At 40.3% G+C, this 25,984-nt stretch overlaps 1 protein-coding gene across 1 annotated transcript; it reads right to left on the reverse strand.

The window, feature by feature from the left end:
• Nucleotides 1-594: 594 nt before the first annotated feature.
• Nucleotides 595-3,373, reverse strand: LOC148017101 (ABC transporter I family member 17-like). Its single transcript, XM_087663114.1, has 4 exons — nt 3,041-3,373; nt 2,014-2,386; nt 1,607-1,794; nt 595-1,525 (listed from the first exon to the last, which is right to left on the reverse strand). Exons 1-4 carry the CDS (start codon nt 3,050-3,052, stop codon nt 1,274-1,276), a joined length of 825 nt encoding a protein of 274 aa, XP_087519240.1. The 5' UTR covers nt 3,053-3,373; the 3' UTR covers nt 595-1,273.
• Nucleotides 3,374-25,984: the final 22,611 nt, after the last annotated feature.

A 25,984-nucleotide genomic window follows, 5' to 3' on the forward strand; every position in this document is an offset into this window, starting at 1 on the left:
CAAGGTTTTCTTTGAACATGGGCTCAACTCGTTCTATTTGATGAAAGAGATTTAAATGTGGTATTGGCACCTAATTTGCGTTTCCTCGCCAATTTGATCTACAAGGATCAATAACTTGTCGGCTTAGGAAGAATGCTCACACGTACGAATGCTACAAGGTTTTCTGTTGAACATCTTGTCAACTCGTTCTATGGCACCTAGTTGCATTTCCATGTCAGTGATTCTTACATGGATCAAGAGCGTGTAAAGCTTCGGAAGAATGCTGACACGTACGAAACGCTACGCACATTTATCAAACCTTCTTTTTGACTATTTCACCATGCGATTGGGATTGCTGGGTCAATAAACGTGTAGCAGGATTCAGACCCTTTTCTGCATGCTCAGGGACGCGATGAGGACTTCTTGCCAGTGTGTGTGTGAGTGTCCTACAATTGTCCAGAACTCTAATAGCACGTCGCCAAACCGTCCTGGATGCCTTAAATTTGACCACCACCATCACATGTACAACTAACTGGCAGAGCACGACAATTGTAGCAAACACATTATATATCGTCATGGGCCATGGCTCATGCTGAATGGGCAAGAGAATTAATGGACAGAGCGAAGTTGTCTAGCCATATTGATTTTCACAGCCAAGAATGGACAGTGGCCATTCACTTTACTTTGTGTTCCGTTTACTTTAACCTCCCTCCACGAGGAAATGGTTCATAAGGGGCAAGCAAATACAAGTCTGCAGATGTCATAACAAAAGAAATCCAAGCTCTAAAAATTGTTTTGATAAGGCACATTTTAGCTTGCACGTATGCCTTCATGTGAATTGGGGTAAGATCACATATTATCTGTAGTTTAAGATCTTGATATACACCTGCAAAGTGTTTGAAAGCAATCACATTTCGCACCTCTTCTGTGAAGAACTGCTTTCTTTCAGTAAAATAACTTCATCCAGAATATGCTGGCCATTCGGGCAATTGTGAACTCTACCCAACGACATTGAGAAGGCCATGTATGTACTTATATTTTCTAGTGTAGGATCAGAATGGATATCATTGGCTGTTACACCAGACCACTCATTCTGCACGACACCCATGTGTAGTCCTGTATATTGAGTATAATGATTCTAAGACCGCAATCAAAGACATCTGCCATGATGAATTCCCATCCTATATTTTCTTTAGAAAGCCACCGCCACTGATTTCCATAGCACTCGGACAACTGAAGTAACTTTTTGCCACACGCTTCACAATGGAAGGGTCAGCTTCTCTGCCAAGGAAACCTAGCTAGCTTCAAGGAATTTCTGCACCATCGGGTGAGATGAGTTCCCAAGTTCAAGTGGATGGACAACTTCAACCACCTCACCATTCACCAGCACACACACAAGGTCAGCAACTCGCTGCACCTGTTTTATACTATGTGATACAAGGACAATGGTGAGGCCTTTCAACCTCTTAAGTTTGATTATTGAGTCTTCTATGTTCTGAGTTGATAAAGGATCAAGAGCACTTGTTGGCTCATCTAGCAACAATACCTGAAAATTCAACAAGTGAACTAAACTCAAAATTGACACACAATACTGAGCCAAGTACAATTTCAAAGGCAACAGTTCTACCTCAGGATCATTTGCCAATGTTCTTGCCAGTGCTACTCTCTGAGCTTGACCAACTGATAGCCCGACAACAGACTTCGCTGCAAAGGATGCATCCAAATCTGCTAGCTTGAGCAATTCCACGACTTGGGATTCTGAAAGATCACACCCTCTAAGACTCGGTCCATAGTTCAAGTTCTCAGTGACAGTTCCTGACATAGCAGCGACAAAAGTCAGACTACATCAAACCCAAACTGTCCACAGAACAAAAGCACACTGACTATGGATGCAGGAGGCAATCACACTCCACAGGCACGCTTAAGGATACAAGGGCCTAGCATGTGACCTCATCATACAGACTAAAGAAAAGCAGAATTATAGAAAGTTTAGTGCCAAATTCAGAAGTCACTGAATCCTTGAAATCGACAGACCATCAAAAAGAGATGGAAGCTGGAAAAGCATGCCCACTCTACGCCTAACAGAGAGCACATCCAGTGTTGTTATGTCTTCCCCGTCCAAGAAGACGGAATCTGGTGGAGGCTCCCAAAGTCGATTGAAGGCTCTAAGCAATGTCGATTTTCCACTACCGCTCGGACCTATAATCCCTACAATAGTGCCTGCCTGGATGTTTAAATTCACTCCAGATAAGATCAAAGTTCCTGTATCCGTGTATCGCTTCAAGTCCTTTGCCATGATTTTCGCAAAGCCTGTGCCATCAAATGGCTTGTCAGGAATGTGCAGGAGATGTTCCTGGTCATTGTCTTCCTCTTCGAGATCAGAATAATTCCCAATTGATAGAGAAATCTGAAAGAGAAACCATCAGAGTCAACATCAGCCTGCCAATGGTAATGAACGGATGATGAATATTCACCAATACGATGCTGCCAATTTCATGCATCTCAATTACCAGGCCATAAAAAACAACCGCCTATTATCGACCTAACCAATTACTTGGAACATACTTACAACCTTTGATCATTAAAAAGGCTACAGTTTTACAGTGAATCCGGCAGGTGAAGCAGGAAAATCTCAAAGCCGGCATACAGAGAAGATAAGCTAAAATAAGCACAGCTTTTAGAACTATTGTGCATGTTGTGAAATCAGAGCAAGAAAGATGAAACGGAAGCAACAACCAGCGACAACGCAATAAGTCTAGAACAAATTCATCTGCCAAAACCGAGCAACCTTAGTTCTTTGAAATAAGCTGATTGTAACAGATGACAATTCATCTAACAGGAAAAATAATGCAGATATAGAGCAGCGATAAGAAACCGCATTCATGAACGCTGGCTTCATGCAAGGCGACCTCAAGGATAGAATAGCAGAGCTGCGCATGACATGCATGAAGAAAAGCCGTCACATTATTCACTCCTCGAGCAGATTGAAGAACCTATCAAACGGTAAAACACAGACATCCCATGCACAACATCGAGGAAGGCCGGGGAAACCATAATTTACCTCAGGTGGCATGGTGAAGCGCCTGCGAGATGAATCTTTAACAACAGGAAAGCAGGGGACCTCGTATGCAAATAAACGGAGCCAGAAGAGGGATTAGAAGGCTATGCTGGTTACGTGTGCGATCGCGTCTTCCAAGACGAGAGCAAAGCAAAGTGATTTGGTAAAGCATTTCTATGGCTTGGCCACCAATATCGATTGCTTTCATTGAAGCTCAGCTAAGCAGGGGGCACCTGGTGGAGGCACAACCCCAGAGTGGAGGGGAAAGGCGCCATGTGTGTCCATTCCTATCTTGCATAGCCTCCCCTCGCCCTCCCTCCCTCATATCATGTTTAAACTGTGCTTCTTTCTCTCTTTCTTTCTCTCTCAGTTCTTTTTCTGGCCGTCCCTGCCGTCCCTACCTTCCTGTACCCTCCACGTCAGCACCCTCTCTTTTAAGGACGTTTCCCGGCCCCCCCCCCCGCCCTCCCCCGCCACCATCTCTGTCCTGTCGCTTCTCTCTCATACAATACTTATATGTGCGCGTATATGGAAGTCTCTCCCCCCCTACCACCAACATACTTTACATATACCCAAAGTATATATACTAGCATTCCATGCATGCTTCGGAACGCTAGCAGCAAACGAAGTTACCGTGTGAAAATAATCAGTTTCTTTTTTTTCTCCTCCATTTTAAGATGTTTTCTTTCTCTCATACTCTCTCTCTCTTTCTTTCCCTCTAGTTCTCTCTATAAATTCTCTTTCTCTCTCTCTCTCAATCTTTGCCTTTTGTTGTATGTTATTTTCTCTCATCTCCTCATTCTCTCTCTCTCTCTCTCTCTCTCACACACACACACACACATTATAAAATAGAGAATGCGAGATATACATACAATCTCACCTATATACGACCATAAGAAAACTTGTGCTTGCTTTATCATATAATATTTAGAATGGTTTCCTCTTGCTCGCTCCCTCCCTCTCTCTCTCTCATTAGTTTCACATGGTGAGATATACTCTCAGAAACTGCTCCATTATGATTTTCCCCATTTTGGTAGTTAGACATTGAAACATTATTAACATGCAACTCGATAATCACATATTTCATGACATTGCAACCACCTATCAATGGCAAAGCATTCGTCAAATCCACACCAAACTGACGTTGAGGTAGCTCATTATCTCTTGCTCATGAAGAGCCTCACTACCGAGCACTTTGCCTTCCTCAGGAGATTGATGGGTATTGGATGAGATGACGTCCTTTTCCTCATCCTGTTGTACATGTGTACATGTTGTATTGTCTTTTCTTTGTTCTCTCTCACTGGGGCAGATTCTCCTTTAAGTGGGAGGTTGTTAGGGGTAAAGGTGCCTCCGCCTAGCCGCCCGTGTATTACTACACTAACAATACCTGCCACTACACACTGCAAGTGGTGGGCGCCTGTCACAGTCACTTATTCTTTATTCTTTTAGTGACAGTTTGAATAAAGAAAGGCCCGACCACACATTGTGGTTGTTGGAGTTCCCACCTTTGTGTGTCTCTCTCTCTTGGCTCTTGCTCTCCATCTGCCATAACTCTCACCACCAAGCTTCTTCCTCTTGGGTTCCACTTCCCTTTCAATGCATAGCTATATATGCATTTTTTCATGCATTTAGGGTTTGCGGTTGCGAATGTATCTATCGCTTATGTCTTAAATAGCTTTGAGATTTATTTGTTGTGTGACTTTTATATTCTCTTTAAAGTTTTGTGTAGTCATGGAATAAAGTGAAGCCATGGGAGATATTCCCAACGTAGTGTTTTCGACTTCATTAAAATAGTGGATTCAATAGAATTAAACAAAGCGATGATGACATCATCTCTTCGACGCTTGCCGGCTTGGAGCCATTTACATGGGTATGGAAGATAGTTGCTTTAATTGTGCTTGCATCAAAGTGCTATATATAATTTTAGAGATAATCATTTATATATTTCATTGTAAGCAATGTATAGGCTCTAAGAGAATGAATGTGCAAAAAATGAAAGAGATAGCAAGGGGACAAGGAACACATGTTGCTAAATGTACAAGCAATGCAAAGATTCGGAGAAATATGAGGACTACTTCAAGTTTTCTGGACTTAAAAAATCTTGAGGCCAAGATGAATAAATTGATGGAAATGCAGACAAGTTTATGTACGCATGTTGATCATGCACTTTCCATATACTCAACAGAGTTACACGAACATGGTAAAGGTTTGTATGGTATTGTGTGTGAGACAAAGCACACCTAGAGTATGCTTAAGCAAGTGTCGATTGATTTGGGTGGTGAAGTAAGGGCACTTTCGATAATTATTTCTAAGACAAGCTCATTAATGAATCTACGGGTGAATGATATGTGGGTATCGTTCTGGGGGCTTGGGAATGATCACGAGCCTATGATTTGCCAGAGGGGTTGCCGGTTGCCGTTCTTGCAATTTTAGATGAATGTTAGTAGGTTAAATGCCTTGCTGCAACAATTGAGTCATTAGATGAACGATCACAACTAAGGTGAGAAAGAATTGCTTAGGGTGGAACTTATAAGTTCGAATTGTCTCGGATATTTTAAAGTGCTTGGGCTTGCACTTTTTTGTGATAATATATGCTTCTTTTTTGTGAAGCTTACATGGAATATGCTAAGGTGCACAATGCTTTTGATATAACAAAGCATATTTGAGTAAAATGTATCGAGTATGTACGATGTGATGTCTCTTTCTTGAGGTTTACATAAAGTAGTTTTGATAATCCAATGATGGGTGGTATATTTATCACTTGATATTTTATATTTGATATTCGAATATACACAATACATTTAATTTTAAAATCAAACCATGCCTTTGACAAAATGTATTGATAACCATTTCTGTGGTTGCATGTTTACTTTGTTTTGTTTGTTAGTTAGAACAAATCAATTGTACATGTGCTTATAACTAAATTCTCTATCTCACCAAAAACTCTCTCTCTCTCTCTCTCTCTCTCTCTCTCTCTCTCTCTCTCTCTCTCTCTCTCTCTCTCTCTCTCTCTCTCTCTCTCTCTCGTGGGTGAGCTCAACATCTTTATAGTCAAATACATTGACTAGGTTGCAGGCATTAACTTGGTATTGTGTGTCTTGATATTTAATATTTAATATTTAATGTGCCTGTATGTGTATGTTGAGCCATGCTTTCGATGGAATGTGTTGATAATAGATTTTGTGGCCATCTAATCAATATGGGATGTTCTCATCGAGTAACTGTTACAAACTATGTGTTGTGTGTTTGTAGGGGTGTGCTTACTTCCAGAAGGTATGAGCAACAACAAATTGCTAGGCTCAAGACTTGTAAAGGGATTTTAGATTTTGGAAGACCATTCCTAGGGATGTTGAAAATCTACCTTTTCATTCAGAGATTCCAAGTGGTCATCATGAACTAGGCCAACAACAATTTGGTATAGACCTTGCTTATTGCTTTGCCATCACCGGTTGGTTGTAATGCCTGACATCACATGGATGTAGAAAATCATGTGATTGGTGAGTCATGTGTTAATAATGTTCTGACATTTAACTCCCAAAGAGGGATTTCAAGTCATGATAGAACCATTAGGGGATGTCGGCAAAGGATGCATGATGTACGATTCTGCTCATTCAGAATCTTGACAAGGTCAATAGACGTGTCCTCAACGACCTCCCAAATGAAGTGATACCTCACCTCAATATATTTTTTCTTCGCATGGAAGACCGGATTCTTGGCCAACTAAATGGTACTCATAGAATCCAAATGCAGTGTAGGCATAGCATCTGTCATACCAAGGTCTGCAATCAAACGGCCTAACCAGATAACCTCCTTGCAAGCCTTTATGACTGCAATATACTTGGCCTCTGTAGTAGAAAGAGTCGTACACTTTTGCATCCTAGACATCCAAGAGATAGCCCCTCTAGCATCAGTGAACACATCGCCAGAAGTGGACTTCCTACTATCTGCATATCCTGCATAATTAGAGTCAGTGTACCCCACAACTCCTGTATCCTGGCTGCCATAGCAAAGACACATATCTGCTGTGCCCTTCAGGTACCTCATGATACCATTCACAGCATCCCAATGTTTCTTGCCAGGTGTAGCAATATAACATGTCACAACCCTAACTGCAAAAGCAATATCTGGACAGGTGGCTATCGTGGCATACATAAGACTACCTATGGCTGATGCATAGGGAATCTTGGCCATCTCGGCCCTTTGCTCACTTGTCTGCAGACAATCGGCCTGTGAAACCTTCACATGAGAAGGTAATGGACAGTCAATAGGCTTAACATCCTGCATGCAGAAGTGCTCAAGGACTTTATGAATGTACTCCCTCTAACAGATAGAGTAGTATGTAAGATCTATCGCATGTAATGTGCATACCAAGTATATGAGAGGCCTATCCCAGATCTTTCATCTCAAAGCTCTTCTTGAGCTGAGCCTTAAGAGCATCTAGCTCCTCATGAGCTGTCCCTGCACTAAAAGCATGTCATCCATATAGAGTACCAAAATCAGTAAAGAACCATCACAGACTTTCTTCGTGTACAAGCATAGATCCATAGCACTACGGCTGTAGCCCTTTAATTGCATGAATGCATCAAACTTATGGTACCATTCCCTAGGTGTCTACTTCAAGCCATATAGACTCTTATTTAGCTTGCACACTAGGTGTTCCCTGCCAGGGTCTACAAAGCCCTTAGGCTGTTCCATGTAAATCTCATCATGCAAGTCCCCATGTAAAAAATCTGTCTTGACATCCATCTCGTACTGGTACAAGTCTAGGTCAAGCTATGCAACCAAGGCCAAGACTAAGCGTAGGGTGGTCATCTTGACCACAGGAGAGAAGACTTCATCAAAGTCAACATCGTGCTCCTGCTTAAAACCCTTAGCAACCAATCGAGCCTTGTATGCTGGCTTGGGGTGCCCAGGGGTACTTTTCAGCTTGTACACCCACTTGCATGGCAAAGTCTTCTTACTTTGAGGAAAGGAAACCAAATCCCAAGTCTAATTCTTATGCAACGAGTCAAGCTCAGACTACATAGCCCTCTTCCAAGAGTGACAATCACCCCTGTGCATAGCCTCATCATAAGTAAAAGGTTCTCCTGCATCTATAGCCAGTACATAATCCATAGAGGGTGCAAAACGGTCAGGAGGTTGTCTATCTCTAGTAGAATGCCTCAACTCAGGCTCTGCTGCCTGATCGACATCCTGTCTAACATCAGCATGCCTAACATCTGGGCCATGAGCATCATGTGATACTACACGTTGTCTAGCTGGCCGTGGAGCGAGCTGAACGGGAGCAAGTGGCTCCTCCTGAAAGACAACTCTGCGTACCTCAACCACTTTCTCAGGCTGCATATGCATTTTGTCCTCATGAAAGATAACATCATGGTTGCGGATCACTTTTCACGCATACGGATCCCATATACGGTAACCCATCTCTCCTACATCTCCATAGCCAATGAAAATGCATTTGATATTTTGAGGATCCGGTTTATTACGTTTGTCCTTTGGCACATGGCAGAATGCCTCACATCCAAAGACATGCAAATGATCATAAGAGGGGGCTTGCTTGCCCATACCTCCTCTGCAACCTGAAAGTCAATGCCACTACTAGGCGACCTGTTAATGAGATGCACTACAGTAGTAACTGCCTCAGCCCAAAAGTTCTGCGCTAAGCTAGCCTGGCTAAGCATGCTACAAACCCTTTCCTGAATGGTCCTATTCATGAATTTAGCCATACCTTAGGCATTTTAGCCTTTTCCCAGACTGGTTCTCTGCCAATGCAAGCTAACGCTGAAATGTGTCTAAGACATCTAATTTTCTCTTTATGGGATAAGCCCAAACCTTACGTGAGTAATCGTTTATGAAAGTAACAAAGTAATTTGCCCCATCGAGTGACTGACAAGGCATGGGCCCACATACATCTGAGTGCACAAGAGCCAAGGGCTCCACCATGCGTTTCTTACTAGACTTTTTATGCGTACTTCTAGTCTGTCTGCCATACAAACAATGATCACAGGAATCAAAATGCGAAGAGTCAAAAGGCAGAAGATACTGCAAAGCATAGAGCATTTTCATTCCTTTAAGAAACATATGCCCCAAACAAGCATGCCAAAGGGATACATGGGAAATAGAACCCACAGCCAAAACATGATCAAATGTAGCTCTAGATAAAAGTAAGGGATAGAGGCTGCCAAACTTGGCACCTCTTGCAAGCACAAGCCTGCCACGAGTAAATTTTCCATGCAGAGTCTCCAAAAGACATTAAATACCCCGTATCATCAAGCTATCCAGCTAACATAAGGCTACGAGTCAATGCAGGTACATGGCATATATCATCTAAAACAAAAGAACTGCCAGAAGGAAATTGTAACCTAACATCTCCAATGCCCACAATGTCAAGAGACCTCTCATTACCAAGACGCATAGAACCAGAGGTGGTACGATAGGTATGAAACCAATCTCGATAGGGTGTCACATGAAATGATACACCTGAATCCAAGAGCCAGCACTGCGTATACATAGAATGTATCTCAGAAGCCTCTAAGGCATTGCATGAAGAAGCTGCAAGTATGTAATCGTCATCTAAATCAGTGGCATGCATGACATTAACCTCTTCTATCTTCACATTGGACTTTGTAGGTACAATACTGCACTAAGAAAACTTTTCATGTACTTTCTCTTTTTCCTTTTCCTTGCGCTTATCATCGCGCATTTTATGGCATTGTGGCCTAATATGTCCTACTTTTCCACAATAATGATAGGTAAGATCAGACTTCTATCTACGGGACTTAGTGTGACCACGTGACTTGGACCTGGACTTCTGAGAGTCCCTGCCCTTATGATCATTATCATGCTTGCCATGTTTGCCACCTCTAACGGTCAATGCATGTGAAGAGCGGGAAGCATCATTATTTCTCATGTTGATTTCCTCAGTCAAAAAAGCACTCTCAACATCTTTGACTTTCAGCCCATCAAGCTTGTTCGTGTATATGGCAGTATGGAAGACATCCCATGATTTAGGCAAGGTGCCAAGCAAAAACAACGGGTGCAAGTTGTCTTTGAACTCAATACCCTGTGACAACAGATTCTTCATGATAGCATGAAACTGACTGAAATGAGATGATAGGGAGGTCCCCTCCTTCATGCAAAGGTCCATTAATTGCTTCAACCAATACATCTGTGACGCAGGACTCTGTTGCGCATAGAGCTCTTGAATTTTCTCCCATAAGTCCCATGCCCTCCAATTCTCATCTTCAACAACATTATGATGGACTTCTTTTGAGAGTGACAAGATAATGGTAGACTTGCATAGCTCATCAACTTCCATCCAAACATCATTATTCATATCCTCGGGTTTAACACCCTTGAAACGCAAGGGTTTAATCTGCAACTTCTGCACCAAAACTTGCCATATTTGGGACTTCCAATACCCATAGTTGGTACCATCCAACTTGGCAATGTTAAAGAGAGTTGCATCTTTCAGATGACCAGCCATATTGTCCCAAATCAAAGAAAAAAAGCAAATTGTAGGTTATTGTAATTAGTAGAAAATGCACTAAAGCCACTAGTAAAATTTGTTGAAAGAGTGGATATCACCAAGAAAAGCATTGTCCGCCAAATATGACCAAGATAACATCAAATGGTAAGCATTACCCTCATAGAAGTGCTCAAAATCTGAAAATTTTAGCTTGTTGTAATAAATGACAGCAGTATGTAAAACTGTCCCAAAATGAAGCAATCACTGATATATATGTCACTGCAACTTCCAGGTAGCAAGATATATCCAACAGTGAGTGTCAAGGGGCAAGAAGGTACCAAGAACTGTCAAACCAATAACCTGCCAGGCAAGAGACATCTCGTAGGTATAGAAGTCATGCCTATAATGGGTCTTGAGGTAAGAGAAGAAACCAAGCACAAGCACAACTAATAGAGCAAGAAGCTCAATGCATAACCATCCAAGATGCATACAAAACTGACAAACCTGTGACAAAGATAGCTGCCTGTCCCAATAGGCGTATCAAATCAGCCCACTACAGACCAGCTACTACAGACATAAAGCTCTCAAGAGAGCAAATGCATATAACTATCCCACAAGCTCAAGCTCAAGTGTAAATAAGACTCTGTGTACATCCGAATATACCAAGAGGATCCCACTGGAAGTGAAGTCAGATGCAAAGAGAGCAAGCAGTGCTCTAATACATGGAATACATAGCATTAAATATGCCAAATCCCAGTAGGGAACATCCAGAGCATAAATCCCAAGCTATCTTAGACCCGTAAAGCATAAGCCGAAAAGCATTCAAAGAGCATGTAACTGACAACCAAATGTAATGCCCAGTAGGTCCAAAATGTTGAAATACATCTGAAGATGAAGCTCCAAGTAACTGTCAAGCATGGGCAAACCAAGTGGCATCCATATCTGACCAAAGTATAGATGCAAGAAGCCTAAATGTCAAGCAGTGACAATAGGCATAAACCGGTCCAAAGCATGCCAACTAAAGCCAAATGCTAGGAAAGGATGACCAATTCGAAGCCTAATCTAAGCTCAAAAGCATTCTGGAACCAAAAGGAAGCATTTAACAATCTCCAAATACATCGGTATGATCATTCAAACCTCCAATGAGCACCTCGTATCCAAGAACCAATGCATACACCAAGTAAATGAGCTTCAGCCCACTGTATTATAGCAACATATTTCTATTAAATGAAGCTCAAATGGTGCCTAAATCTGCTCCAAATCAGTCCCAAAGCATAGATATAGCATCCCATAACATACCTCGGGGGGGTCACTCTATACAAATCCTATATATCACGTGCGTTCATGGCATGTTTTATATATCCCTATGTGACTTTTTTTGTGATATTTGTTTGACCCTTCTATGTTTTTTACCATAATTTATAAATCCCTAAGAGACCCTTATGTAATAAATACAAAATACTAGTTTTATCGTAGAATTGATCGCGAACTAGTTGCATCAATGCCTATCTACCACATCACCTGATCTGCTACATTTTACTCCTTTGCATCATTGCCAGGCTATCAACTCATCAGCCACCACTGCTATGTTCGCTGTTTTTAGCCTCAATTGCTCTATCAAACATTGATTTAACCTTCTTGAGCAGTGTTTATTGCTACATGACATCTCTGGAGATTTTTTGCTACGTTTCAGGATTCGTCAAAGTATGACACACTCTTCAACTCATACTCTTTGCCCTGGTCCTCAAGACACGAGAGTTCAATGTTTAATATTCACCCTACATAGTGTGTTTGTTGCATTGAGAATGATATATATATTCATCCTACAAATTGTTGAATGGGTGTTTGATGACATCAATAGCCATATGTCCTCCAATAAGCAGGCGACTAGTAGTGCAACGTGTCTCAACAGCAAACACGTATAATAGCTCCAAGATGATGCAGTAATTGCAAATGTTGAGAGTGCTAGAGGTAGGAGGTAGACCATGAATTAACTAGGAAAAAATTAGATAGGCATGCAACAGCTCAAGAGTGTCCCAAACCAACCAAGCAACAACTGTATACTAGGAATAGCAGTAGGATAGCTGGTAACGAGGCCAGTAATCAAGTCACCTGGCACTGTAATAGTTGTGGACAATAGGATAGTACTTCAACAAAACTCCACAAACTGGAAATTTCCTCCTAAAGGAGTGAAGCTAGTAATGGGCATCAGAGGGATGAATGATAGCTAGCTAAAATAAATAAATACTCTATAAATAGACTCCTATTTATAGAGTATTTGAGATGTAATCTACTACGAAAAACAAGCCATTTAATAATAACAAAATAGCACGGATGTGCTTTTGGGGTTGGTTTAAGGAGTCTTAACCATGGATTACTAGAAACCCTAAAATTAGTGGCTAAACAATTACTCTATGGCTACGACAGCTTTCCATGCCTCAATAAGTTACCTAGTTTTTTCCAAAAGATCAACCATACAAGCAAAGTGATCTAGAGTAGGTGTCATGCTATGGTCTTTATGCATTAGCTTGAAGTACTTCACCCAAGGGAACTAAACTAGCATGGACGCATGCAACAAACACACAAGTATGTATTGGAATCTACCTTAACACTTTGTTGTAGCATGTGCTCAAAGCAATGTCTGAACATTTCATCCTCCTAGTTTTCACAATAGGTCTTAATCATTGTTGTCCATGCCACCACACCTTGGGAAGGCATCTTGTCAAACACTCCACAAGATTTTCCTATCAAGCCATATTTTCGATACATGTCTATCAACATAGTATCCACAAAAAAATCATTGTCTAAAATTTCCCTGACCTGTGCTGTCATGGCATGTTTCGACAGCTGCTAAGGTGCTACAAGATTCAAGCAAAGAACATATGTGGGAGGATCTATAGACATGCCTAAAAATTACATCATCTAAAGTAGTCTAGCACCTCCTTGGCACACCCCTATTTGGAGTACCTTGCAATTGACAAACTGTTAAACATACTTCTTTTATTGACAAACAGTTGAACATAAGTGAGCCACATTGGTGAAGTGGGATTGTGTAAAAGGATGTCTTAATAATGATAATAATGGTTGGAATCTCGAATAATAGAACCAAGTTTGTGAAGTTCTTCCATCTGCACTATTTTAATAAAGGAAAAAAGAAATAAGGGTCCTCTATGCTATAGAAATCTTCAAGGAAACTTATGCTTATTCAAGGTAAATTTGAAGGATGTAACATGCAACAATGCATTAAAAAGAAAACTTGGGTTACCTATTGTAGAAGGATGGACAAAACTATGTAGGTATCTTGGAAACATTTGGTTTCTATTGCAAGCAAGTTCACAAAACTTGCTTCTGCTCGTTACCATCCCCATCCTAATTTGTCTCATGATCACAATACCACATGATGTTTCTTTGCTTTAGTAGAGCCCTTGCTTAGCTCTCTGCAAAAGCCAATCAGTAAAATTTGAAGTGGAATCTTGTGGGTGGCTAAATGCATGGAGACCAACAACAGCTACATCAAGTACAATACATTTACTAGATTATATGATAACATCTTATACCACAACAGCTATAGTAAGTAGGTCTACAAAAGCTACAACAAGTAGAATATATGATTGGAGCTAGCAGGACTTGACTCTTCATCCAAACTGTTCCTTTTCATGGAGAGGAGATCTTGCCCTGGTCTACATCCAAGCAATTTGAGAAACATGGACAATACCCTATTTGCATTCATGAAAGCACGAGAGATGTACAAAGCAGCCATTATCCATGAACATAGAAACCCTGCCACAGTACACAGCAAAAAACTCTACTCTCTCCATTCTTCCAGCTTCTATCACCATCCCAATACTCATTATTTATGTCATGGTTCCTATGATGATCTTTAGCAGTCCTATCATAAGTATCTTGGTGGTCATGTCAGTATGCAAAAACTCCATTGTTCCAAGTAAAACATGATACCCACATGCCCAAGTTGCAATAGGAACTTCTAAAAATTTATTAATAAAAAAACCCCTTTTGTAGGTTAACTTTTAGACCTTAATTTTCACCCTTTTGTATTTGTAAATATGTAGATTCTAGGGATATTAAATACCCTTATTTTGAACTCATGTGTTAGAGGTACATATTGTTGACTGACCCCCCTGAGTAACATACGGGCATCATTGGGCATCAATAGGCATCAAACGGGCAATGCCAAGAAGCATCAAATAGTAAATGTCAAGTGCTACCCTGTTTTGATAGTCCTAGGACTGTGTATACAACAAGGGCTGAAGGGGGAAGCACTCGAATCGATCACCGAGAGCCAAGCACTAATGCAGGGAGCCCAACAATGATCAAGAAGGTTGCCAAGAGTGCCAAAAAGCCAAGGAAGAGTAGGAAAATGCCAAGAGTAGGTCAGCCTAGCCCCCTGAAAATGCGCTGCAGTTTGCGCTGGCTATTCCTGAGGGCTGGGGGGTCTTCAACAGTGCTCATGGGCACTTGGCAATGTCGAGGGGGCTCCAATGCAGCCCTGGAAGAAGCCAATGAAGGTCTGGAAGCTCAGGGAGCAGGTGGGAGATCAAAACATACCTACAAATGAAGGTGCCATGGCTACCATTGAAGCTTGGGTTGAAGCTCTTCAAATCCAACTTGAAGAGAATGTCGGACAAGCTCCAATGCCTTCGCTCTGATACTAGTTGAAAGGGAAGTGGAACCCAGGAGGAAGAAGCTTGGCGGTAAGAGCTATGGCGGATGGAGAGCAAGAGCTAAGAGAGAGACACACACAAGAGCTAAGAGAGAGACACACACAAAAGTGGGAACTCCAACAACCACAATGTGTGGCCGGGCCTTCCTTTATTCAAACTGTCACTAAAAGAATAAAAAATAAGTGAGTGTGACGGGCGCTCGCCACCTGTAGTGTGTAGTGGTGGGTACTGTTAGTGTAGTAATACATGGGCAGCTAGGCAAATGAGCCTTTACCCCCAACATGCATGAGTACCATGCACACATGGCACTCACTAAAGGCTAGCCAAGCATTGCTTAAAGGCCCTACCAATGGATGTTCATTCATCTACATCTACACATTCTTGAGAGAAAAGAACGTGTCCTATACGTGAAGGTGTCCCGAGTCTCGAAATACTTATTGGTGCCAACCCCATAGGACTATATTTTGAGATGTCTTATAATAACTTACTAACTCATAATAAAGAAGAAAAACATGCTAACCTAACTACCCAATCAACCAACCTACTAACTAACCAACCAAACAATAGAGAGAGAGAGAGAGAGAGAGAGAGAGAGAGAGAGAGAGAGAGAGAGAGAGAGAGAGTGTGTGTGTGTGTGTGTGTGTGAAGAAGAATGAGAGAGAGAGTTAGACACAATGGGGGAGCCACACATAAGCCACCCACATGAGAGAGAGAGAGAGAGAGAGAGAGAGAGAGAGAGAGAGAGAGAGAGAATGTACCTTGGTTGCAAAACCAAACTATACAAAGTGTTCCAATAATTCTAAGCCTCAACCATTCCTCAGGGAAGTTACTGTATATATATCCTCTACATCACATGTGTTCAAGATCTATTTATAAATAACCAAACTACACAAAATGTTCCAATAATTCTAAGCCTCAACCATTCCTCACGGAAGTTACTATATATATATATCCTCTACATCACGTGCATTCAAGGTCTATTTATAAATAACTAACCAACCAAACAACTAAGCGAGAGAGAGAGAGAGAGAGAGAGAGAGAGAGAGAGAGAGAGAGAGAGAGAGAGAGAGAGAGAGAGAGAGAGAGAGTGATGTGTGTGTGTGTGTGAAGAATAATGAGAGAGAGAGAGTCAGACACAATGGGGGAGCCACACATAAGCCACCCACATGAGAGAGAGAGAGAGAGACAGAGAGAGAGAGAGAGAGAGAGAGAGGCATATATACCTTGGTTGCAAAACCAAACTATACAAAGAGTTCCAATAATTCTAAGCCTCAACCATTCCTCACGAAAGTTACTATATATATATCCTCTACATCACGTGCATTCAAGGTCTATTTATAAATAACCTTATCTATGAATTTTTCTTGAATAAAGCATAACCCTTTTCTATTCAATCTATAAATAATCCCTTTATATTATACCTTTCTATATGTAAAAAAATATACAAAAAATAGTATTTAAAAAATACTTTATTTTGAACCCACATGATGTAAACATATATTCATGAGTAACTTATCTAAGAACCATTCTATGTATCTAATCTAATCTAAGTTATAAAAGCACCTTAGTAAAATTGTATTGTAATCTCGCGAGAGACAGACAGAAAGAGGGACTATTAAAATGGTTTAAAAATGGCTTTATAATTTAGAAGAGATAGATAATGTATTTCAAAATAGAGATTTCCATGAAACAAATCATTTAAGAAGTCTTGTAGGGATTACATATACGAAGCAAACCATGGCAAAGAAGCATGGGCTAACATTGCCAAAAATCTATTATAATAAACTTTCAAAGAAGCAAGTTGCATATCATGGGCAATATTCTCCAGTGCAAGAAGGTGAGCCTACATGGTGATTCATTTGCATTAACATTGCTAAAAATCTATTAAGAAACTTTCAAAGAAGCAAGTTGCATATCATGGGCAATATTCTCCAGTGCAAGAAGGTGAGCCTGCATGGTGATTCATTTGCATTAACATTGCTAAAAATCTATTAAGAAACTTTCAAAGAAGTAAGTTGCACATCAAGAGCAATGTTCTCCTGTGCAACCAACTCTCGTTCTTGTGAGCAATTAACTTACATACTCTATCATCTATACGACCTGCATTATTAAGAAGGTCTTTCAACTTCTCTTCTTGATCATTTGAAGATCCAGCATGCTGCCACCAATATTTTTGGATATGTTCATAAATGTCACTTATATAACCAGTGATCTCTTCTAATTCGCCCTGTATTGTTACTCCATTGGCAAGGTGCCCTTCATATTTCTCTTCCAACATTCTCTCAATCCTCTGTAGATGGTCACCAATGTTCTCACAAAGAGAAATCAAAGCTTTTTGATGCCGAAACAATGTCATCACTTGCTTTTCAATCCCATCCAAGCAAGGAATGAACCTCAAGAAAGCGACGGAACTATCATGCCCTCCAACATGCTTGAGTACACGATGAATTACCTTCTTCCTTTGTGAGCTCCTTCATTTTACATACATTTATTTACACGTTAGGAGTGCAGTGTATAACATCTTCTATAGACATATTCTTGTTTGTTGCAGAAGCCTCCATACGAGACAAAAAGCATGCGTTAACCTTGAGGGCTATATAAAATATTCTCAAAATTTAAAAATAGTGAAAACTCCTAGATCTAATACCAGCAAAGTTCAACTAACTCTCTCTCTCTCTCTGTCTACACCTAACCAACCAACCAACATAACCAACCTACTCTCTCTCTCTCTCTCTCTACCTAACTAACCAACTAACGTAACCAACATAATCTCTCTGACTAACTAACTTACTTACTTACTAACTAACCAACTAATCAATATAAAACAATCTATTACTAATAGCTAGCCAACAATATCTAACTTACTAACAAAAAATCATATGTTAACATGAAGAAGAATGAGAGAAGAGTGTGTGTATGAGAGAGAGAGAGAGAGAGAGAGAACCTACTAATAGCTAACCAACTAACTAACTAACATAAATACAAACTAACATCATAAAACCAACCAACTAATACCATATCTCTCTCTATGTGTCCCAACTCCCTCTCTCCCTCCAATCGACCAACTAACATCATAACTTACTAACGTACAATAATGAAGAAGATAAAGAGAGAGTGATACACACAGCGGAGTAGAGAGAGGGAGGGAGAGAGAAAAGAAGATAAAGAGAGAACCTACTAATAGCTAACCACCTGAGAGAGAGAGAGAGAGAGAGAGAGAGAGAGAGAGAGAGAGAGAGAGAGAGAGAGAGAGAGAGAGAGAGAGAGAGAGGGAGGGAGAGAGAGAGAGAGAGAGAGAGGAGAAGAATACAAAAAAGAATGAGAGAGAGAGAGAGAGAGAGAGAGAGAGAGAGAGAGAGAGAGAGAGAGAGAGAGAGAAGAAAGAACCTACTAATAGATAACCAACTAACTAATATCATATCTCTCTCTCTCTCAGCAACCAACCAACTAACCTATCAAGTAACACAAACACAAACTAACATCATAAAACCAACAAACTCAGAACCAACTAATCAACATAAAATAACCCATTACTAACATGACTAACATAACTAATCCACACACACACTCTCTCCCTTGTTATCTATCTCTTTCTCCCTTCTCTGTCCTACCCAACCAACTAACATACTAACCAACATAAACACAAACTAACATCATCATAAACTTAAAATATTGTACTAACTCACAACAAAGAAGACAGAACGTGCCAACTTAACTACCCAACCTCCCAACTAACCAACCTATTCACCAAACTAGTAACAACAACAAATAAACCAACAAATGCAACAAACCAAAATTACAACCCATGAGAGAGAGAGAGAGAGATCACCAACATGAATAATAGTCATAAAAAACTTCCCAAATGACCAATCCTCACAAACATAACTGTACCAAGCAAAACAAAACACCAATAAATTAAACCATACCAAGCAAACCAACCTACCATCTCTCTCTCTCTCTCCCCCATAACTAACTTACAACAATGTACTCTAACTAACCTACCTAACCACTAACTAACTGAGCTACCAAAACAACTAACCTACTTACAACTAACTTACAATAACCTACCAACTAACTAACTAATAACTAACTTACAATTATTATTATTCTCTCACCATCCCCCTCTCTCTTTCTCTCTCTCTAACTAACCTACCTAGCCACTAACTAACCACGCTACCATCTCACAATGATGTACACCTAACCATGAACTAACTAAGCTACCATCTCTCTCTCTCTCTCTCTCTCTCTTTAAAATAATCAAACTAAAAAACAAAGACTAAACACGTATAAACTTACTATAACATAATAAACTAAACATGTATAAATAATTAATTAATTAAAATAATTAACTAATTAACAAACCAATCAATAAAAATTTAAAGTAACCCTAAACTAAATCTATAAACTCACACACATAATCTTACTAGCTAATAACATAAGATAACAATTAACCAACCAACCAATTGATTAAACATTAAACTAAAGCTAAACAATTAAAGTAAATACACAGTTTAAATAATCTAAACTAACTAACTAACTTAAAATAACATATTCTCTCTCTCTCTCTCTCTCTCTCTCTCTCTCTCTCTCTCTCTCTCTATGGTAGAGGAGGATAGACCACTCGATGCCCAAGAGGGTGGCTAAAGGAGTGTCCTTGTAGCGGGTGCCCAAGAGGGCAGTCAAAGGAGTCCCCCCAGTGGTCTAAAACACGCTCCCCACCAACCCCGCCACGTCGACTCACATCCCTACTAGCCAATACTATGGCTAAAACCTTGGGTAGCTGCAACCCTCCCAAACCTTGTTGAGTGTTGGAGGGCCACCCGCAAAGCGAACCACCCAAAGCACACCTCCCACTCTTGCTAGCGCCTGAAGTGTGCGTAGTCCTCCACGAGGTCCATAGAGAGAGAGAGAGAGAGAGAGAGAGAGAGAGAGAGAGAGAGAGAGAGAGAGAGAGAGAGAGAGAGAGAGAGAGAGAGAGAGAGAGAGAGAGAGAGAGAGAGAGAGAGAGAGAGAGAGAGAGAGAGAAAGAGAGAGTCAAATGACAGTGAATAGACATTGATGGAGGATCGTAGCACATAGACACACATACATCTTAAAAGAGAGAGAAAGTGACATTGATGGAGGACACAAACACATAGACATCCACAAAGAGAGAGAGAGGACTCACCAGCCTCTACACGATGTTGCCCTTTGCACACTGCTACCTACTTCTATCTTTGGTTGTAGCTGCCTTGTGAGTGAGAGTAAGAGTGAGAGTGAGAGAGGAGAAGGTGGTGGAAAGAGACCACGTACGTTTCTCTCTGCCCCCAATCATGAGAAATTAATGAGCACTTTGGTTTGGTTTAGGAGCCAGGTTCGAGAGCTCCTTGGTGCTTTCACATTGCTACACATTTTCTACATGCCTCCCACTCGTGCTAGTGCCTGCAATGTGCAGTCCATGAGGCATAGAGTGAGAGAGAGAGAGAGAGAGAGAGAGAGAGAGAGAGAGAGAGAGAGAGAGAGAGAGGATGCCAATCAATTGCTTCAATCAAGGGGTCAAGAAGCTCATGGGCAGGTTTGTCAGCATTGGCAATGGGGCAGCTGGCTAGGGAAGGAGGCCGCCATAGCCACCTGGCACACCCAACCCTCATCAGTAGTTAGTTGGATAGGGCAGGGCCATCAACTTCGCCCACATGATGCTTGCCATACAGCCCTTCAAGTTCGGCCTTTGGACCTTTCTCATCACGTCTACGTGCTCCCTTTCTAGGTCAGGGGACGAGGTCCACCTCCACACCATTGTAGACTTCCTGTAGGCTGGCACCCGTTGTGTCCCCTCACCATGTCATGATGATGATGCTTTTGCTTCTATGTGGGAGCTATGGCAAGATCAGAGACTCTCGCTACTTCTATTTCCAAGAAGCTATGGCAGGGTCAGAGCAACATTCTGCCACTCTGAGAGAGAGAGAGAGAGAGAGAGAGAGAGAGAGAGAGAGAGAGAGAGAGAGAGAGAGAGAGAGAGAGAGAGAGAGAGAGAGAGAGAGAGAGAGAGAGAGAGAGAGAGAGAGAGAGAGAGAGAGAGAGAGGACTCACTTGCCTCTACACATTGCTGCCCTTTGCACACTACTACCCTATGCACACTGCTGCTTGCTTGTGTCTTTACTTGCAACTGCCTGTGAGTGAGAGTGGGAGAGAAGGAGATGGTGGAAAGAGACCATGTATGTTTCTCTTTGCCCCCCCAATCATGAGCATAATCATGAGCAATTAATGAGCACTTTGGTTTGGTTTGGGAGCCAGGTTCAAGAGCTCCTTGGTGCCTTAACACCTCACGAACCTATAGCTTAAATAGTAACGTAGTATAGATATAGATATGTTTGAGCATATGGAACCCTTTCAAGACTTTTTAAGGGGACCAAATATAAAACACCTAAGAAAAAAAAGTATTTTTGGGAGGGGAGGCATTTTACATTTTATAGTTTTTTAAAACATTTTGAATATATGAGCAAGTAGGGTACATCAAAAGGAATTGAAAAAATCCAATATTAAATATTTTTATTTTAAATATATTTTATGTAATTTTTAGGAAACAATTTTGGGAGATAAGGGTGTATTTGAGAGCCAGTAATGTAACACTTTTTGGCAAATCAATGCATGACCTCAACAAGATTCTCAACATAGTTCTTTTTTAAAAATCACATCACTAGCCCCAAAGGGGTTGGTTTTCGACACCCATTTTGCAATTGGCTCCCTTACCCTAGTGAAGCTTCACACAACGAGTTTAACACTACATCTTGTAGATGATCATTCTCATGCAAGCAAGAATATTGGATGTTAAAGGTTAAGGACAGAGCACATGCAATCTTGAAGAAGAGTATCATGCACTTTAATCAAGTTTATCAGGTACAATGTGGCAAATGTTCAGCAAAGGTTGTTCTATACTCTCCAATCAGAAGGGTTTCATGTGAACTGTTTTGAAAAAAGAAAAAAAACATCATTGTGTAAATAGCAAACCTTTCACGTGTAGTGATTGTTTCAAAACTTTTGCTAAAAAGAACAGTTTCAAACTTCTCCTTATTCATTTCAACAATAGTCAATCAAAACAAGCCTCCTTTTTCTATCGTTCAAAATTGTCGATTATCGATAATATTGGGTTGCCCATAGTGGGCAATATTTTCTTTCTTATTGGTTTCAGCTATGAAATAGTCAAGCAAATACATGAGTTTGTGGAAAGGTGAAGCAATCTAAGGCATGTTCCTTTCTATGCAATTTGGTTCATTTCAGATAATGTTTTGGAATGCATCGTGAGAAGCCACTCATAGCAAAAGTTTTGGAATGCATAAAAGAAGCATGCATAGTTTGAATGGGGTCTAATTTTAGCCCCAAAAACATCCCACGTATTTGAAACCAACTCATGACAAGGCGCTCTTATGCCATCTAGTATTATTCCTCCCACACAAACAAACTCTATCTTCCTCCTTTTCTCTATCTTCTTAAAGATGAAGTGCACATTGTCTTGCACCACAAACTCCCTTTCCCTCTTTTTTCCCTCTCCTTAAAAACCAAAGTGCACATTATTGTGCACTTGAGCATTGCCCAAGTGTGCTTCCACTTGCATGTGAATAGGCATAAATTTTATTGCTCCTCTTTTTGACTGATTTGTTACATCATTAATGTCTAACCTTTCTAGAATGATATTTATTGCCTACAAATGTATCAAACTAGCGAGCCTAAGGAGGCATTGTTTTGCTATGTTTCTAGAGTAACTAGAGGTTGATGACATGTGACACTTTAGGGAACCATTAGGTCTAGCTTGTGATGCCATCAGAATGGGCTTAAGGTAGACAATATTCTCACTTTTTGGGGAAAAACAAGTCAATGCCCATGGGCACCCTCTAACCAACACCTATACTTTGTTGATCATGCATACACTACCACTACTAAGATTGCAATATTCAAGCTCAATATTCGTATCCAATGGGGAGAGAGAGAGAGAGAGAGAGAGAGAGAGAGAGAGAGAGAGAGAGAGAGAGAGAGAGAGAGAGAGAGAGAGAGAGAGAGAGAGAGAGAGAGAGAGAGAGAGAGAGAGAGAGAGAGAGAGAGAGAGAGAGAGAGAGAGAGAGAGGTATTGAAATAGTTATGCTCACAACCCTTTTCTTTAGAAAGGCTACAAGCCCTCATAACTAATGTTGGACACATGGTGTATTTTGGTAAACATGTTTTGTTATTTTGGGAGTTGTAACTGAAGGGATAGATTGGCATTGTGTAGACAACGAAACGATATTCCACGTGGCAAACTGATGTTTTGAAGACCATTCACCATGTTATTGCACCATTTAAAGGAGAGGGGGTGGTTCAAAGGATGTGATGCACTAACTACTCCATTGCCTTTGTGACACTAGAATGGTTAATGCTTATGCTTCAAATTTTCAAGTTTGGATCCATGATGGTCCCAATTTTTACAAAACCTAAAATATATGTGTAACCACTCCACATGGACAAACAAATAACAACAAAAGGTAAGTAATCTTTAATAAAAAGGGTACTTGCACTAACATTTTTTATTGCCTATATAATGGAATGGTTAGAGTACGTATTTTTACAAAACTAAAAATATTCAAAATTTGAAATGTGGGATATACATTAAGGCACCTTAAGATTGTTTCTATCATGTCCTCATCTATTCATTGGTGGAATAGTTAATGCAAGAGTTTCCAATTTTCAAGTTTGGATTTAATAGTTTTCAAAACCTAGAATTGTGGGTTTTGCATTTAGGCATCTTTGGATTGTCTCCTACCATGTCAAAAGCTTTCTTTTCAAATGGGTGTGTGTATAACCACCTCCAAAAAATGCATTTAGGCATCTTGAGATTGTCTCCTACAATGTCAAAAGCTTTCTTTTCAAATGGATGTGTATAACCACCTCCATAAAAACCAAATGAAGGAGTGACAAGCATTAGTTGAAGATAAAAATGGAAATGTTGCACTACCGTTTTGCTTTGCCTTTATGGTGGGAGAATGACTATTTTAAGCATTTCCAATTCTCAAGTTAGAATCCACAAAGGTTAAGGCCTCTTGATAATGGTTCCTACCACTTGTAAAGAAAAATCACACACACACACACACACACATTAGAAGAAAATCAAACCCAACAGAAGGTTAATCATGCTCCAAAAAGGGGTTGGAAATGGATTGATCATCAATGAGTGAGAATGTATACACACGGCAATTAATGTACTTCATGTGGTGTTGTTTTTCTTCCCTACAAGTGATTTTCTTCACATACATATATGGGGGGTGCTAAGATTGTGATATGTTCATCCCAATAATTGAGCCTATTCACATGACTTGCCACTATGATGCATTTAGTGTTGAGGATGGGGCTTTACGAAGCTCTATGTTCATGCTACATTTTAGCTTCCTTTTTCAATACAATGGATTTGAATGCTAGTTATATGGCAAGTTGTGTATGAAAGTATATTTTCTTTAATGCAAGCACCTTAAATGTGTGTGCATACATGCATGCATATGTGTGTGTGTGTGTGTGTGTGTGTGAAAGAAGAAGAAACAAGGGGGTACTTAAGATTTTGGGACAAGCTTGATAGTAAAGTTTCTTATATGGAAATAAAAAACATTTCTTTACTAGAACAAAAGGCTTTTATATATTGTTAAATGTATCATTTTTTACACACTATGTATCTAATCATGGATGTGTGTGTAAAGCTCTATGTGTGTGTGTAGCCTTTCTTTTCTCATTCATTCTACTTAACTTGCATGCCATCCTTTCCTAGGAGGTTGTATTCCACAACTTGCTACCTTAATTGAGGTTACATTACATGAGAAAAGCAATGCTTAAAATAGCATATAACATTTACATAGATGTGGATAAGGCTATGCACATGTACTCATTCACATCTTTTTGATGTATGTACACATTACTCAATATGTTAAATGTGCATTACTAAAAAAAAAACTCGTGTGAACACTCACATAAAGATTGGGAATAGGAAAGTACATCAAGGTCATAGTTGAGATTTAAAAGGATTAACTAATTGAAAAGGAGGTGAACAACAACTTGAATTTGAATGTTGTAATACCCTTCTAATTTTACCATTCCATCAAGTTTATCCTTCACAAAAACATAGAAATGAATTTTCCCTTCAAAAATAAAATGGTGCTTAGGATAAGAGTAATGGTGACCTTTCAAATCTAGTTCTTCATAATAAAATTGGGTTTCCCTAGAGCGCTTCAACTTTAAACACTTATTAACAACTACACATCACAAGCATTCTCAATCATTATTCATTGGAAGCATGTCTTAAGATCACTTTTGGACATGTTAAATTGGAAAAAACAACACCTTCATGACTCAAGACGTGTCGTACATGATGCCACTTCAATGCACTAGTCCTTAGGTAGGGCATATAGTTACAGAGACGATGCGAATATGTGCCTTTCTTTCCTAAATCATCAATACTAGCGTTCCACGCGTGCTTCGTGTGCACGGAACGCTAGGCTGCTTCACAACAGCTTCGCTGCCTCGAAGCAGCAAGCGAAGTTGAAGTTGCTGTGCTATCACACGACAACTTCGCTCAACAATCCATTTCTCATCTTTCTCTCTTCTCTTTTCTCTCTCTCTTTCTCTCTCCCCAAAATTCCCTATGTCTATTCTCTCTCTCTTTCTTTGCCTTCTATTTTAGTTTATTTTTCTTTTCTTATGGTTCTCTCTCTCTTTCTCTTTTTTCTCTCCTCACTTTTCTTCTCTCTCTCTCTCTCCTTTTATTCTCCCCCCTCCCCCCTCTCTTTTCCTTCTCTCTCCCTCTCC

The sequence above is a fragment of the Lygodium microphyllum genome, chromosome 22 (genome assembly GCF_053477565.2).
Source record: "Lygodium microphyllum isolate KBCC chromosome 22, Lygodium_microphyllum_v1.1.10, whole genome shotgun sequence".
In the NCBI taxonomy this organism is placed as follows: Eukaryota; Viridiplantae; Streptophyta; class Polypodiopsida; order Schizaeales; family Lygodiaceae; genus Lygodium; species Lygodium microphyllum.